Below are 18,306 nucleotides of genomic sequence, written 5' to 3' on the forward strand. Positions count from 1 at the left end.
GAACACTGGTTTGAGGGCGGAGTCAAGGAGGCCATTTACATGAAAAGGGAAAGACCCTAATGATCCACTTGGCCATGACAGATTCCATATTAATGACCATGAAACTGACCTCCCAGCCCATTGTTCATCAGTTGTGCTAGTTTCAGTCATTGTACAAATGTACTGTTTATAAAGGAAACCTGCAGTCAGCTGAGACTGAAGAAGTCACCCGATGATGACGAAACGTTTCTCTCAATGAAAATGTCCAGTTGAACAGAATCAACCTTTTGGGATGTCCTTACCTGGATGATTGAGGATGCATCAAGATGTTCCATGTTATTGCTTTGCTATGCTGAGCAAACCTGGGTGCAGCTGGAGAAGCTTCAGTTTAAGTGGTTAATGTTGGCATCACTGGTCTTCTTATGTGATACACTAAAGGTTTCAGAATCAGAGAGACTTTATTTATCCCCAAGGGGCAATTAAGATACAACAGAGCAGCATGACGTTGAAGATAAGGACAGGGCATAAACAGGCAGTAAGAGTGAGACGATAAATACACAGAATATACAGTATAGACACAGTTTTAAAATTACACAGTTTTAAAATTAAAGTGACTAAAAAGGTGAATAAATAACTGTAAGTGACTAAAAGTGACTTACCTGCAAGAAACAGGCAACAAGAAAACAAGAACACAAGGCCAGCCCACTGGCTGTCACACTGTGCAGCACGCAAGACCGACAGCGCACAATATGCTTTTTAGGTAGCAGCCAAGAAAAGTGTAGTTTGTGTCTCTGAACACCTGTGTGCACACCTGTATGGATGAGCGCGCTTGTATTCAAAAGGTTTCTCCATGTAATGATCTGCTAGAGGGTGTGGGGAGCCATAGCCCCATCCGCCAGGGCATGAAACAGGCATGGAGGAGACCCAGTCCCCAGACATCCAGAGGCCCCCAGAGTGCGAGAACCCAAGGAGGACCACTCAGGTAAATGTAAGTGTTCTCATGCTAAATTTTGCTACTGTAACTTTGCACTGTCTACTTTCTGCTGTGAGACAACAAATTTCCCATGTGTGGGACTAATAAATGTTATCTTATCATATCCTTGTTTTCCAAATATTTAGTTCTAACAGTACTACTGATTGCACCGTGTTTATCCATTCATGAGCTGCTGTAACATGATCAAACGGCTGAAATGCCTCCTCAGGATGTACCGTAAATCCCGGACTACAGAGCGCCCCTGATTAAAAGCCGCATGCTCCAATTGTAGAAAGAAAATCAATTTTGTACTTGTACAGGCCGCACCGGATTTTAAGCCGTATGCGTTTCACTTGTAATATGAGATATTTACACAGAAATATTACACGTGAGGATTTTTAACGTTTAATTTAATCCACAAGGTAACATAAACGTTATGATAACACAAAAATACATACTGCAAATGCTTTTTTTCCTCGAACAGCGCCTGTAACACGGCTACCTGTAAGTATACGTACGTATCGGTAACACACAAATTACGTTGCTTATGGTTTTTTTACAGAACAGTGCACAAACAACATTACGTCTCTTAACAACCAATAAAAATATATGCCATATATATACTACTTATCATTTTGATTGGTCTACTGTTACCAGGCAAAATGTTTTTGGCCGCACATCAGTATAAGCCGCGGTGTTCACAGTGTGGGAAAAAAGTAGCGGCTTATGACCCGAAAACTACGGTAGTCAAGTTCTATAGAGTTTTGATAATGACCTAATAATTTTATCCAGGTGTATTGCGGCAGGGACAATTTTAAAAGTTTGAGGACACTGTGCCTCGAGGGCTGGAGTTTGACAGACGTGGTCTAAATTGTCATGTCATTCACTCAGTGTTTGTTGGGATCCCCATGTCTTTTCCCTCTGTAACCTCCTGAGCTAAGGCTTTTTGCTTCCTGGGCTTTGTTTTTGACTTGTGTATCAGCTAAAATTAAAGCTAACTTCCTGTTTTCATGGCCTTTTTCTAGCTTTATTAGATCGGGACAGTGAAGCTCGACAGTAAAGTGGAGGGAGACAGAGGGGAACACATGTGGCAAAGAGCCACAGGCCAGCTGCTCTCAGCTATGGCATATGGTCACCTGCTCATCCCAGTGAGCTGAACTGGCGCCCAGCAAGCTTTCTGCTATTGTCGTGGTTCTGATGACTCAATTTCCTCTCTCCATCGCTCTCACTCATGTGTATGTGTGCCAATTATGCCTTCTGTTTTAAAGGCGGGTCTTCCTGCTTGCCCCTGCCAGTTGCACCTGGGATGCTTAACTCACCTGTGAGAAGCTGGAGTACAACAGTCGTTTGACGCCTGATTGATAAACTGGAAATCGTTAGTAGAATTGGGTCTCCAATAAAAACACGTTCGTTGTCTTTGGCTCTTTGTTCCTTTCTGTGCAGGAAACCAGACCTTGCAAGTGAGTACACTGACACGGTTATTTGTGGAGAGAATGAAAAGAAGCTCTGTCTGAGCATCGAGTGGTGATTTTTTTTAATGAAAAACAAACTATCAGGACACTAAAAACAATCAACCCGATCATTGATCAGTGAAATTTAATTCCACCAAGTAAAAAACACTCCAAAGAAACTTTTGCTTCTGTCAAGTCAGTTAATAATTTATTGAACAATAATCCAGTTATTGATCTGTGAATGAATGAACTAATGGATGTTAAATGTCAGTTACTGATTGTAATTATGCAGATCCCTTATAACACTGATGATTTTCCTTAAACTGAAAATTAGATAAAATTTCAGTCGTGGCTTCAAACACTTTCACGTTAACACATGTTCATGTTTACACATTGTTTTTCATGTGGTCATGTGCTTTTGTGGACTGGGTTTCCCTAAAACAAACTTTGTGGTTGCATGTCATCGAAGACTTTGCTGATGCTGTCATAACCATGGAAACCACACTTCCTGCCAGCGACCCTGCAGCCAAAGGTTAGGGCGTCTTGCAAGCTCCCACCTATAGACAGAAAACATTGATCTTTTAAATTAATCAGTCCTCAGGTGTTACTGATTTATTTTATTTAAAGGTAAAGGGGAATTAAAGGGCATTACTATGTGTTAATAGACCTCTCTGCACTGAATCATACCCGTTATTAATCTCTCTCTTCCACAGCATGTCTTTATCCTGTCTTCCTTCTCTCACCCCAACCAATCACAGCAGATGGCCCGGCCCCCTCCCTGAGCCTGGTTCTGCCGGAGGTTTCTTTCTGTTAAAAGGGAGTTTTTCCTTCCCACTGTCGCCAAAGTGCTTGCTCATAGGGGGTCATATGATTGTTGGGTTTTTGTCTGTATGTATTATTGTAGGGTCTACCTTACAATATAAAGCACCTTGAGACGACTGTTGTTGTGATTTAATTAACTTCCCTTAATTAAAGGGAAGTTAAAAGAGTCTTATTGTGATGGTCCTGTGTCGAAATGTTTGGAAAAGCTTTGGATTTGTGTTTTAAGTGTTGTGGTTCCATCTCGTCTGTTCCTCCATGGGGTCTTGGGAGCAGGTCACCTATTAATCAGAACGGTCGTGATTGGGTTCCTGGCTGCTCCAGTGTGCATGCCAAAATAGGACCCCAAGTCACACAGCTTGTGGATAGAAAACTGTCTGTCCATGGGTGGATGAGATATGTTGTATGAAGTTTTGAGTGCTCAAGTAGTGTAGAAAAGGATTATATAAGAGCCAATCCATGTACGCTTACAACAACGGATATATATTAAAACAGGTTTTGTTCTGGCGTGTATCAGGAGCAGCACTTTATTAATGAAGCTTTTTGCTACAGGATACTGAGGTTTTTCTGGCTTCCTGCTACATAGATGTTTAAAAGTCTCACCCTTGGACAGTGTGTAGATGACAGCGGCGTTGAAGGTGTCCCCAGCTCCAAGCGTGTCAACGAGACTTTCAGGAGGAAATGCATCAGAATGAATGATCACACCATCAGGACCCAAAGCATCAGCTCCTTTTTCTGCCCAGGCACAGATCAGGACGGCCCTGAGGAAGGATGGCGTCATATTTTTATTTCTATGGTTGTTACTAATGTTACACTGCTGACCTGTGACCGCTCACCCCTGTTTGACTCGACTGTAAAGTCCTTTCAGGGCAGCTTCAGCTGACTCAAACCCAAAATCACGAGCAACGTCCTTACTGACAAACACCTAAAGACATGAAACCGTGATGAACTCGCAACACGTGACAGAAAACATGCAATAACATTTTGTCTGGTAGAGTGGGCAGTTCTCCTGGTTCTAGCACAGAAGCTCTCACCACATCGCCATGAGGAAACAGCTGGTACAGCGGCTTTCTGGTCTTCTCTATCTCCACGGAAATGGTGATCTTCTGTTGCTGTGGCAACATGCTGTTATATTGCTCTACCTGCTGGATCATCTTCACCTGCTCCTCTGCGTTTCGGCCCTACAGGAGTTAAAGTGTGACAGCAAACAAACAAGATTTATAAGACAAAACGGTTTCCAGTGGGTTAGAGTGCACTTTTGTTTAATGAATTAATCATCATTGATCAATTTCAAATTAATGTTTTTTCTGGTGAAAAAACTGTTTCTAAATGAGCACAAACTTCTGAGGAGTGCAGGCTGGAAAGGTGTTCAGATGGTGACAGGTGTTTTCTGATTGGTTACTCATCATTAACAGGTTGTATTTATGATCTTAATTTAAAATTCTGATTACCAATTTCAGTTTAATACTAGGTTGGGTTGACCTGTTTACTGGACTTTACTCACCTCCCAGTGGATCCACTTGAACTGATGAAGGTCAACTTTTGAAAAATCCTCTGCTGTGACATCTGGAAGGTTCCTGACAGACAGGAAGTGAGATCAGAGCTTATGGTCCTTTAAAACAACCACTTCCTATAAAAAAAAGCTATAAAGCTGACTGTGTTGCCATCCACCAGTCAGTCAGAGAGGCCCCGCCTTTATAATGCAAACTTTTAGTCTTAATACAGTTGAAACAGGTGAGTCATAGAAACATCCTCCCCTGGTAAATTTGTTTCAAAGGGGGAAATTATCTATAGAGACTTTCAATTCAGTTTTATTCATATAGCGCCAAATCACAACAAAAGCCTGAAGGCGCTTTATATTGTAAGGTAGACCCTACAATAATACATACAGAGAAAACCCAACAATCATATGACCCCCTATGAGCAAGCACTTTGGCGACAGCGCGAAGGAAAAACTCCCTTTTAACAGGAAGAAACCTCCGGCAGAACCAGGCTCAGGGAGGGGCGGGGCCATCTGCTGTGATTGGTTGGGGTGAGACAATACAATACAATACAATTTTATTTATATAGCACATTTAAAAACCCGAAGGCACACCAAAGTGCTTCACAGTAACATGTAGAGTCAACATAAATCAATAACAGGGTACAAATCAGGCACTAGCACAGACAGGATAGAGGCACTAACAGACCAGGAGATTTAGGTAAATACAAAATCTGCTAAGACAAAAACAGCAGTAAAATTAATAAAAAATAATAATAAATTTAATAAAATCTAATAAAAGATTTAACAGATTAAAATTTAAAAGATTAAAAGGGTGTTAACTGGTCAGGAAAGCCAAGTCAAACAGATATGCTTTTAATCTTGATTTAAAGGATTGGACAGAATCCAAGGCTCGAATAGAAGCAGGGAGGCTATTCCAAAGTTTGGGTGCAGCTGAAGCAAAGGCACAATCGCCTCTGGTCTTCAGTCTAAGCTTAGGTTGGGCCAGAAGTAATTGATCTGATGATCTTAATGCACGACAAGGGGTGTGCAAATTAAGGAGATCAGTGAGGTAGCTGGGTGCAGTGTTATTCAGGATTTTAAACGTGAGTAACAAGATTTTAAACTCAATTCGATATTTGATTGGTAACCAGTGTAGATCGACAAGAGCTGGAGTAATGGGGTCAAACTTCCTAGTTCCAGTAAGAAGGCGAGCCGCAGCATTTTGAACGAGTTGCAGCCTTCGAAGAGAGAAGGCTGGGAGACCACAGTAGAGGGAATTACAATAATCTAACCTGGAGGTCACAAAAGCGTGGATAAGTTTTTCCAGGTCCCTATGTGGTATATAATGCTTAGCTTTAGAAATCTGGCGCAGTTGAAAAAAACCAGATTTAACTACAGATGATACTTGCTTATCGAGCTTAAAGGAGCTATCCAAATAAACACCCAGGTTACGCATAGAGTCAGAGAGAGAGTTAGCTAGGGGCCCCAGCAGGGCAGCAAGCTGGTCTCGAGGAATATGGCTGTCGAACACCATAACTTCAGTTTTTTTCTCATTTAAAACAAGAGAATTTTCTGACAGCCAATCTTTAACCTCACTCAGGCAATCATACAGAGAGTTCAGTGATGCTGACAAATCATCAGTCAGTTGACAGTAGATTTGAATGTCATCAGCATAAAAGTGACAGGAAATATTGTATTTTTCAAATATGGAGCCCAAGGGTAGCATATACAAAGAGAATAATAAAGGGCCCAAGACAGACCCCTGGGGCACACCACAGCAGAGAGGGGCAACAGAGGAAGAGTATCCTCCCATCACAACAGAGTAGGATCTGTCAGTGAGGTAAGAATTGAACCAATTAAGGGCAGAACCCTTGATGCCTACAACATGCTCTAGCCTCATCAAGAGTATATTATGATCAACCATGTCAAAGGCTGAAGACAGATCCAGTAAAACTAAAACGGCAGGGCGACCAGAGTCAGCAAATATAAGAAGATCATTATAGACTCTTAGCAGGGCCGTTTCAGTGCTATGGTGAGGCTTAAAACCAGACTGGTATTTGTCTGTGATATTATTTGCAACTAAATAAGCCTGTATTTGGAGAAAGACGGCTTTCTCTAAAATTTTTGATAAAAACGGAAGCTTCGAGATTGGCCTATAATTGGCAGGGTCTTTCTGATCAAAATTACTTTTTTTAAGAACGGGGTGCACTACCGCATGTTTAAAAGCAGTCGGGACACAGCCCACAAACAATGATAAATTCATTAAGAATAAAATGCAAGGCCCAATTTCCTCAAAACCTTCCTTGATAATTCGGGATGGAAGGATATCATGCACAGAATTCGAGTTTCTCAGTTTTTCAATTATTCCCTTAAGAGTGGGGAGTGATAGCAGCTCAAAGTGAGAAAAGGTGGACATGCATCCTAAAACCGGAACGGGATTCAGCACAAGAGAGTGAGAGTGTGAAGCCTTCAGTAATAAAACTTTCCCACTAAAATGATTAAGAAATTGTTCACAGAGAGCCTGAGAGGCCGAACTCAAAGAGTCCGGACAGGGATTTATCACTGAATTAAAAATTTTGAATAACATTCGGGGGTTGTGGCTATTAGTATCAATAATGTCTGATAGGAAAGCTGCTTTAGCTGCCTTTACGGAGTTCTGGTAGAGAAAGCGGCTCCTACAAAGAATGTCATAGGATATTTGAAGCCTATCTTTTTTCCACCTCCTTTCGGATTGACGGCAGACACGACGTAAAGCTCGTATAGTGTCATTTAGCCATGGTTGATGAGAAGTTCTGGGACGCTTCATCTTTTTAGGGGCCACAATATCTAAGAGAAGGAAGACAGGATAAAGACATGCTGTGGAAGAGAGACAGAGATTAATAACAGATATGATTCGATGCAGAGAGGTCTATTAACACATAGTGAGTGAGAAAGGTGACTGGAAAGGAAAAACTCAATGCATCATGGGAATCCCCGGCAGCCTACGTCTATTGCAGCATAACTAAGGGAGGATTCAGGGTCACCTGGTCCAGCCCTAACTATATGCTTTAGCAAAAAGGATGTTTGAAGCCTAATCTTGAAAGTAGAGATAGTGTCTGTCTCCTGAATCCAAACTGGAAGCTGGTTCCACAGAAGAGGGGCCTGAAAACTGAAGGCTCTGCCTCCCATTCTACTTTTAAATACTCTAGGAACAACAAGTAGGCCTGCAGTGTGAGAGCAAAGTGCTCTAATAGGGTGATATGGTACTACAAGGTCATTAAGATAAGATGGGGCCTGATTATTTAAGACCTTGTATGTGAGGAGCAGGATTTTGAATCCTGGATTTAACAGGAAGCCAATGAAGGGAAGCCAAAACAGGAGAAATCTGCTCTCTCTTTCTAGTCCCTGTCAGGACTCTTGCTGCAGCATTTCGGATTAACTGAAGGCTTTTCAGGGAGTTTTTAGGACTTCCTGATAGAATCTGGTTAGATACCATATTTCTAAGATTTTCAGGGCCGAGTACAATAACCTCAGTTTGATCTGAATTAAGAAGCAAAAAGTTAGCGGTCATCCAGGTCTTTATGTCTTTAAGACATTCCTGCAGTTTAACTAATTGGTGTGTGTTACCTGGCTTCATGGATAGATAGAGCTGCGTGTCATCTGCATAGTAGTGAAAATGTATACTATGCCTTCTAATGATGCTGCCTAAGGGAAGAATGTATAATGTAAACAGAATTGGTCCTAGCACTGAACCCTGTGGAACTCCATAATTGACCTTAGTGTGTGAAGAGGACTCTCCATTTACATGAACAAATTGGAGTCTATTAGATAGATATGATACAAACCACTGCAGTGCAGTACCTGTAATACCTACAGCGTGCTCTAATCACTGCACTGAGGTCTAGCAGAGAGATATATTTTCGGGGGTTAATAAATTTGGGCAGATTTCTAGAAATGAGAGCTGCTCCATCCAAAGTGGGATGGATGCCGTCTCTCCTAACAAGACCAGGTTTCCTCCAGAAGGCTTCCCAATTATCGATGAAGCCCACATCGTTTGTTGGACACCACTCAGACAGCCAGCAATTTAAGGAGAACATGCGGCTAAACATGTCACTCCTGGTCTGATTGGGGAGGGGACCAGAGAAAACTACAGAGTCCGACATTGTTTTGGCAAAGTTACACACTGATTCAACATTGATTTTGGTGACCTCCAACTGACGTAACCAGGTGTCATTACTGCTGAAGTGAATTATAATTTTACTGAATTCGTGTTTACGCTTAGCCAGCAGTTTTAAATTTCCCTCAGTGTTGCCTGCTCTGGCCCCTGGAAGACAAAATAGACCGAAACAATTTTTGTATTTGTCTGTAAACGTGTTTATATCTGCTGGAAAATGTTAACATGGGAGTCTACAGGGATTAACTCACTTCTACCAAGCTGAAAATTTGCCATCTCTGCCACAGGGTTATTTTGACCCCTTTGCATTTTAAAAATCAAGTATGCGTTAAATTTAAACTCACATTTTTACCCCAACTTTCATGTCTTTGCCTTAAAATGAGTTTATTCATCAAATATTTTATTTTGGGAGGGTGAGGGTTAAGGCCTAAAGATCAGAGCTGAGTAGGTGCGTCTACAGACTGAGGCTGAGCTGAGGGGAATGTTGGATTACAGGCAGAGGTGGATGGTGTGATAAAACTTTCACTCTTGTACATTTAAAATAATTTAAAGAGCCTGGAAAGAAAACCATGTGGACCTCTTTACGTTTCTTAACACGTTTCACCTCTCATCCGAGATGTCTCTTCGGTTCTAAGAGCAATTGGTGGAATCCCAGATTTTTAAGACCTATTGGTAGTGTCCCTAAGAGGGTGATGGACCCACTGTTGATCATCTGGGCAATCACATGAGCCAAGGTGAAAAATGAGCATGGGTCACCATCAGCCAAGGTTTTGGGTGAACCCATTGTGAGACCTTGCCCCACCCTATCATGTCACAATAATTAATTCATTAGTTTTATTGCAGGTGTAAGGTCAGTTTCAAAATGTTGTCAAAATATACATTTATGAGAACTCAGCCTCTTTTAAAAAAAAAAAAAAAAAAAAGGCCTGTTGCCCTTGGTGTTGCAGGACAGATTGAAAATAACCCCTACTGCTAAAAAGCTGAGGAAACTTGGAGGACAAAAGAAGAACTGTTCAGAGAAGATGAACAGTATCTGAAAGTCACGTCCTTAAGTAAGAGGAAAAAAGCAAAGACCTGACAGATAATCTGGAACTTCAGCTGATCATCTACTGTCATTAAAGTCTCATTAGAAATGGTCTCAGTGGAAGGGCAACTGTCAGGAAATTATTCTTAATGAAGGGACACAGGAGGAATGGCCGATATATGAAAATTACACAAGAGCTGGACTGAAAATTAGAGGAACAGGTCTGATGGAGCGATGGATCCACATCATGATCAGTATGTACGAGGAGGTCAGGAGGTCCGACAGTCGGAGTCCGTAGCCATCTGAGGCACGAAGGAGACTCTGTCATGGTTTCAGCTGCAGGTCAGTCAGTGGTGTTTCGGATCTTTGATAAACTGATGAGTTATAAACTCAGAAAAGTTCCATCAGAGACAGATGGAAGATGGCGTGGCCACGTCTAGATGCCTTCCTGACTGCTCCACACAGACTATGCACTTTTTTAGCTGCTTACTTATTTATTGCTTTGTTTTACATTCCAAAATCTTCTGGTTTTATAGTTTACGACAGCAGATCACTCCTCAACATCTGTAACAAGTTTGCACATGTAATCTTGGATACTTTTAAACCCAATCTGTCCTGGCTGACTGAGATACTACACGGTGCGCAAAACAACAATGGACAGGATGCTCACCCGAGTCGAAGAACAAAGAAGCGCTGGAGGAAACGTGCTGGCGTCCGAAACAGTCTGAGACAGCAGGTGCACTGCGCACCATAACTATGCTAACATACAATAACTGGAGAACAAACTAGGCGACCTAAGGGCAAGAATTACCTTCCAACAAGACATGAGGGACTGCAACATTCTGTGCTTCACTAAGACATGGCTGACCCCCACCGTGCCGGACTGTGCCATAACTCCGTCTCTGTGCTCTGCGCGGACAGAACGGCAGAGTCAAACAAAACCAAAGGTGGAGGAGTGTGTCTCATGGTAAACAGAAAGTGGTGCGATGCCAGGAGCATTTCTACTCTCTCCATCGGCTGCTCACCACATCTGGAATACCTGAGCATTAAGTGTTGCCCTCTTTACTTGCCCCTCACGGGGCAGGTAAAAAGGGCCACGGTAGTCTGCATCCCACCCCAAGCAGGCACAGGTATGGCTCTGTTTGAACTACATGATGTGCTGAGTGCATTTCAAAACAAGGACCTCATTGTAGCAGAAGACTTTAACAAAGCAAACCTCGGACAAGTCATGCCGAACTTTTACCAGCATGTTATGTGTCCGAGTATTATCTTGGACCATTGCTACACGCCATACAGGCGGGACTAAAAAGCTGTTTCACACCCGGCCTTTGGAAAGTCTGACCACAACGCCATCTTCCTCATTCCTCAGTATAAACAAAACACATGGAGGGTTGAAGTAACCACGAATAAGGTGAAACACTGGTCTGCCCAATCAGAAGCTATGCTACAGGACGCACTCAACGACGTAGACTGAGACATGTTCAGAGCATGCGCAGTCGACATCAACGAGTTAACGGAAGCAGCAGTTAGCTTCGCTAGCATACTAGCGGAGGAGATCATCCCCCACCGCAAGAGTTGTGACATTCCCGAACCAGATCAATCTGCACAGCAGTGAACACCAGGACCGCCACCTACAACACCGGTCTCACCACTGGGGATATGAGCGCCTACAAAGCTGCTTCATATGGTGTGCGGCACGTGGTGAGGGATGCCAAATGCTGGTAGCGGGAGCACATGGAGTCTTGCTTTCACCAGGGCAACACAAGAATCATGTGGCACGGAAGACACACCATCACGGACTACAAAGCCATGGATAATGCACCGAGAGGCTGCTGAAGAACATCATCTCCTCCTCCATCCCAGACACCACAGATCCACTCCAGTTCGCCTACCGACCCAACAGATCCACAGAGGACGCCATCGCCCACGTCCTGCACACCACCCTCAGCCACATGGACAAGAAACAGGGTAACTATGTGAGACTGCTGTTTGTTGATTACAGTTCAGCATTCAACACAATAGTGCCCAGCAGACTGTTCACAAAGCTCAGGGATCTGGGACTCAACAGCCGTCTGTGTGCATGAGTGTTGGACTTCCTCACCGGCAGAACTCAGGTGGTGAGGGTGGGTAGGTGTGTCTCTGACAACATCACCATCAACACCGGATCACCACAGGGGTGTGTCCTCTCGCCACTCCTCTACTCCCTCTATACTTCAGACTTTGTGGCCATCCATGGCTCCAACACCATTGTGAAGTTTGCTGACGACACAGTGGTGCTGGGCGCCATCTCCAACAACGATGAGGCGGCCTACATGAAAGTGAAGAATCTGGCATCATGGTGCCAGGACAACCACCTCCAGCTCAACCAAGGAGCTGGTGGTGGACTTCAGAAGGAGTCAGCACAGAGACTAGCAGCCCATTATCATCAGGAGCTCCAGTGGAGAGGGTGCAGTCCTTCAAGTATCTTGGTGTCCACATCTCCTCAGACCTGACATGGTCTGCCCACATTCAGGTCCAGACCAAAAAGGCTAGGCAGCACCTGTACCAACTACGACAACTGAAGAAGTTCAGAGTCTCTCCAGAGATCCTCAGGACTTTCTACACAGGTGCTGTGGAGAGCATCCTCACACAGAACATCACATCCTGGTATGGGAACCGCTTTGTCAAGGCCAAAAAGCCTGTCAGAGAGTGACCCGTACAGCAGAACGCTGCTGCAGGGCTGCTGTCCCCTCCTTGCAGGACATTTACACGAGGAGAAGCTGGTCCAGAGCAGCTCAGTTACCGAAGGACTCGTCCCATCCCAGGAACAGTTCCAACTTCTGCAATCAGGCAGAAGGTTCCACACCATCCAGGCAAAAACAGAGAGACTCAAGGGGAGCTCCTTTCCCCAGGCCATCCGGGTGTTAAATCAGGACATGCCCCCCCACTCACAGCATCCATAAGTGACTGAGACAGGACTTTTTCTTACCACATCCTCATATCATGCCTGATTTTTCTTGCCACACTATGGCACAAGACACTTCAGCATCCCTCTCACACAATGTACATTCTCAGTTTTTCAACTTAAATTTCCAGATTGTTTTATTTAATTTAAATTTACTTAATGTATATAATTCACTCACTTACTGCACATAAGGTCCTCCTTGCACACATTTACTTATTGTGTATGTTTCCTTTTTGCACAGTCCAGGAGCGTTTTCAGGACACATTTCACTGCGTGTTGTACTCGTATAACTATGCATGTGACAAATTAAGAATCTTGAATCTTGATCCAGCATGCAGTAATATCTGCCCAACCACACTGGCAGTGCACTAAAATTATACCTGGATAGGAAAACTCACAGTGGAATCATGGATATGTTTGCACAGGTTTCAATAAATCACTCCACTCATTTCATATTTTCCTACAACAATGTAAAGAAATTTCACCATTAAACCATGAATATCTCTTATATTCAGGCCTTTGTCCCTCAGTGCCCACTGTAGAAAAGAAAACTTTGGTGTTTATAGCAACAAGACGCCATATTAGGCTTCAAGTGTGATCAACAACACCTGCACAGTTTTGCTTATCTTTGTTTATTCTATTCATAGTGGAAGAAAACCCATACAGATTGACATTTGATTAATAAACTTGTTTATACTTTGGCAGAAATTAAATAATTTATGATGAATTATCCCCAGAAACCACTGCTGAGCTAACAGAGAAGTTTGTGACAAGGCTCAGCGAGCAAACAGAAAGCTGCTTTATAAACAGTTTACCTGCCTGAAGGTTTTACTGACTGCTTCATGCTTTTCTTTTTGCTCACCTAACATTCGATGTGGATATCGCAACAATCCAGGACGTTTTTTTAACAGAAACTGGAAATGAATGAGCTACAGTGGTTGCTGAGGTCAAAACGAAAAGAATATCAACGCCATCAGTTTCCTCTACGCGACCTTCACACAAACTGCTCTAGGAAACTCCTTTAAAGAGTTTGGTCCACTTTTTCCAACTTTGCCTCTGACCTGATAAAAAGTCATCTGATATTCACCTCATCTGATTGGTGGAGCCATTGCTCTGCAGTGGCTCATGTGCCCAGTTGTCATTAGACCAGATTTAGGCTGACATTTAGGTTTTCATGCTTCCTGATGGCAGACTCACTAAACTCATCAGTGTATTTGTTTCATCCACCTCCAGCGGCCAATGGGTGGAGCTTAGAGTCTGAGAGGGCATGGTGCAATCCAATCAGTAAAGCCTCACCTGAACCACTGATGGGTTTGTTCAGGTGATCAGAAAGAGAATCAAAAGAAACAGGAAAGATTCTGCAGAATTTCATTTAAAAATATATTTTTGACAAAGGGAAGATTGATTATTTCACTGCGGTGCTGATTAGCCAGGCATGATGTGAGAAATAACACATTGATCAAACAGGCTGGAAGAAAACCTCGATCATTGTAATAATCATTATTAATTAATATCTAACGTGAGCTGTGAAAATCGCAGCTCTTCGACGGCCTTACGCCTTACGTATCGGAGAGAACGACGGTTCGAGTTCCAGTGGATGGACAAACCACACAACAAGCACATGGAGTTTGACCTTCGACCTGCAAAACCACCGCTGACACGTCGATGGCCCGCTGCGAGAAGTCAGCCATGATGAAACTGACAGAAAGACAGACAGGAAGGATCATGTCCCCTCTAAAATAAAACTCTGACAGAAACCCGAACTCTGACTGGCAGAACGGGAGGGGCGGAGCTCCTCTACGATGACACTGAAACAGATGCCGTTAGTGACACAGACACACAAACACACCTGTTCATGTGCAGGATGGTGCGACTTCCTGTGCTTATGTTGCTGATGACCATGGAGGCTGGAAGGAAGCACTGAGGGTGCTCAGACAGCAGAGATACATCGATGCAGTACTTCTGAAAATCTTCCAAAATAAAACTACAGACAGGTAACTGTTTACACTGACTTGGCTTCCTGAAACACAGATCCTCCACATGGCAGACAGAATAATTAAAGTCAGAGGTGGTAACAAGTATGTTAGTAATGCACTTTCTGAGGGGATGCTAAATAAAGACGATAAATCTCCTGTTTTTAGTGCTCAGGTGAAACTGATGGTGAACAAAGAGCTGGCTTTTTTTTTTTTACCCTTTGAAGAATGCTTTGTAAATGTGAGCACCAGAGGAGTTTCCCCCTTTGTGCTTCACCACAGCTTCAAACATCAAGAACTATCTCCACACCTTTAACCTGCTTCATTTACTTTATTGTAGGATTTTAAAATTCATATCTCGCATGCATTTGCTAAAATTCTGTAACAAGTTTGAATCTCAGGTTAAGGTAAGAGGTCAAGTTTCCCCATGAATGTAATAAGAAGGGAAGTCACTTTCAAACTGATGCCACTGGTGCAGTTATTAAACATCGTGAACGCTTTCCAGTCTCACCGACTTGATATGGAGGTTAAAGTATGAGGTGAAGTTTAAAAAATTCAAAGTTGATTCCTTCTTATTGCATTGACAAAATTCATTAAATGTCATCATACAAACACCTAATTAAAGACTGGTGGCTGCCAGTATCCTTTTTATTTATACTGCTCAAAAATTAAAGAAATACTTTTTAATCAGAATATAGTCAGTTAAACATCTGGGATATTTATCTGCTCAGTTAAGTAGCAGAAAGTCTTTTATTTCAGTAGGTTGATAATGTTCATTTGTGTGTGTGTGTGTGTGTAGAATCTCCAAAATACCACAGTTTCAGTAAAAAACTGTGGTATTAACATTCTGGATTCTGCCCTCAAACATTGATTACTGTGTATTTCTTGGATTTCTGAACAAATGGATTTATTGATGAGCATTTGAAAAGGACTCACTTGGCCACAGGACCAGCTGACAGGGAGCCCATGAAGGCGCAGGGCGCTCCGAGCAGCGACAACACTGTGCATGAGTTTGAAGCATTTCCTCCCCGCTGCCAACGCTGCGACAGACATCTGCAGGTACAAAGTGATGACATCATCCATCAGAGGGGCAATCATTAATTTTCAATACTGATGGCAGGAGTGATGAAAGGCTTCATGGAGTCAAACATTACACACAGAAACAAAAAGAAGCTGCTAACGTTAAAGTCAAATGAGTGTGTTTCCCATCCCCAATGAGAAACAAGCACCAGTGCATCACGGACAAAGTCATTGTGGCGGAGCAGTGGGTTCAGTGTCAGGGGAGCCTCATGCACACAGCTGTTCCCCATAGCCTAATCATGTCACCCCTATGAGTAGGATCTCAGAGAAGTGAGGTGTGTGCTATACAGGAGAAGTGAGGAGCACTGAGCTGGAGAGAGTGGGGCTGAAAAGCCTGCCACTCAGTATTCTGTATGCTGTTTTACACATATAAAAACATTCATGTGCTGGAGAAACTGTCAGCCTGGGATCCTTGCTACAGTTATCGACCACACTTAAAAGCACAGGGTTGGGGGACAGTCGGGTCGTAGTCAGGTTAGTGCCAGGGCCTAGGCCAGGAAAACTTAGATTATAGAAGATCAATCAGCTTGGCCTCGTTCACACGAGTGAAGAGAGCAGGAGAACCAGTGATGCTAATGTCACCATGTTAGGAGAGAGGCAAAAGATGAATTCTCTTCTTCAGATTAGTGACACCTCCTGTTTGTGGGGTTAGGGCTTGTTGCAGCACCAAAGAGATACATTAATATAATTTACATCATGTTCTGGATTTTTCATTTTTAAAATAAAAAACTAAACGGAGTATCAAAAGTCGATAGTGTTACACTGAAATCTGTTACGTAATGAAAGCGTGACCTTTGCCCACACATTGACCTAAAAAAACTGCCAACCCTGACCCCTAAACATCACCAAAAACCCTTACCCGTAAACCCCTAATTCTGACTGTATACAATGTCACAGTCAATCACTTTTTAGAGATCCACTTCTCTAAACAGCTCGTTCAACATAAGCTGTACCAGCCTGGAGAGTTAGCCTGCATATTAACCTGCTCTCAGCTTTAGCCTGCAGGCTAACATGCTGTCAGAACTAGCCTGGATGCTAACCTGCTGTCAGCTTTAGCCTGCAGGCTGACCTGCTGTCACAGTTAGCCTGGATGCTAACCTGCTGTCAGTATCTTCTTCAGGGTATTTGTTCACCACGTTGATGATGTCGAGACACACCAGCCCCACGCACAGAATCTTCTTCTGCTGTTCCATGCTGGTCCACACAAACTCTCTGTGATCCGAGGGTGTTAGAAAGGCACACTTAGGTGGACTTTGAAACACTTCCTCCCATGATTCCCTCAGAGTGAAGTAGTGATGCGCGAATCATGAACGAATCGTTCAATACTCGAGAATCACTTTACTGACTCGTGAATCATGATTCACAAGCGCAACTGACTCACTGACTCATCCCTGTTGCTGTTAGCAAACTAATTTCACTAGTAGAAATATATCTAGCTTATAATTCAAATTGTGAAGAAAAACACAACATCCAGTATCTTAACAAAAACATTTCTGCTCTGAACTGGAAGAAAAAACCCTGAGTAGAAGCTCACATCAAGACAATAGCTCCTCGGTTTACAGTAGCAACGCTCTGCTAACATGCTAACAGCACATTTGAGCTACTCACCCCCGCCATTCCTGCGCTGAATCATAGTGTAAGCAAATCACTCAGGACTCACTAACCCCCTCCCTCCTGTGCTGAATCATAGAGCGCGCGAATCACTCATGACTCGCTCACCCCCTCCCTCCTGTGCTGAATCATAGAGCGAGCGAATCACTCATGACTCGCTAACCCCCTCCCTCCTGTGCTGAATCATAGAGCGAACGAATCACTCACTCACTCACTCACCCCCTCCCTCCTGGCTCGCAGCTACTTCTTCTTCTTCTTCGTTGGCAACCAATGTTAAGGCGCACTACCGCCCCCTGGCTCACAGCTCAGTGGACATTTAGATGAGAAAATATATATTTGACACATGTAAGGAAAATACTAATAAAATAAAAATAAACAAAAGAAATGTTCCCTTTAGAAATTCTTTTGCTCTTTTTTGCTATATAAAATAGGGCAGCACGGTGGCACGGTGGTTAGCACTGTTGCCGCACAGCAAGAAGGTCCTGAGTTCAATTCCAACATCAGGCCGGGGTCTTTCTGTGTGGAGTTTGCATGTTCTCCCCATGTTTGCGTGGGTTCTCTCTGGGTACTCCGGCTTCCTCCCACCGTCCAAAGACATGCAACTTGTGGGGATAGGTTAATTGGATAAACCAAATTGCCACTAGGTGTGAATGTGCGAGCGAATGTGAGTGTGAATGGTTGTCTGTCCTTGTGTGTTGGCCCTGCGACAGACTGGCGACCTGTCCAGGGTGTACCCCGCCTCTCGCCCCATGACAGCTGGGATAGGCTCCAGCGCCCCCCGTGACCCTGAAAAGGAGAAGCGGAAGCGAATGGATG

The 18,306-nt window shown here is 43.3% G+C and overlaps 1 protein-coding gene across 5 annotated transcripts; it reads right to left on the bottom strand.

Annotated features, from left to right (window-relative positions):
* Positions 1-2,592: 2,592 nt before the first annotated feature.
* khk (ketohexokinase) lies at positions 2,593-17,164 on the bottom strand. Of its 5 annotated transcripts, none has more exons than XM_025907029.1 (9): positions 16,978-17,158; positions 15,736-15,852; positions 14,676-14,733; positions 14,390-14,524; positions 4,727-4,799; positions 4,257-4,403; positions 4,059-4,147; positions 3,826-3,983; positions 2,593-2,960 (listed from the first exon to the last, which is right to left on the bottom strand). In XM_025907029.1, the coding sequence occupies exons 2-9, from the start codon at positions 15,818-15,820 to the stop codon at positions 2,839-2,841; spliced, it is 867 nt and encodes a 288-aa protein (XP_025762814.1). In that variant the 5' UTR covers positions 15,821-15,852; positions 16,978-17,158; the 3' UTR covers positions 2,593-2,838. The 5 variants fall into 5 exon arrangements, with proteins under 5 accessions (XP_025762814.1, XP_005465402.1, XP_005465400.1 ...); XM_005465345.4 differs by having other exon boundaries at positions 14,676-14,796; XM_005465343.3 differs by lacking the exon at positions 14,390-14,524 and having other exon boundaries at positions 14,676-14,810; positions 16,978-17,164.
* Between the last annotated feature and the right edge of the window lie 1,142 nt (positions 17,165-18,306).

This window comes from Oreochromis niloticus, linkage group LG5 (assembly GCF_001858045.2).
Source record: "Oreochromis niloticus isolate F11D_XX linkage group LG5, O_niloticus_UMD_NMBU, whole genome shotgun sequence".
In the NCBI taxonomy this organism is placed as follows: Eukaryota; Metazoa; Chordata; class Actinopteri; order Cichliformes; family Cichlidae; genus Oreochromis; species Oreochromis niloticus.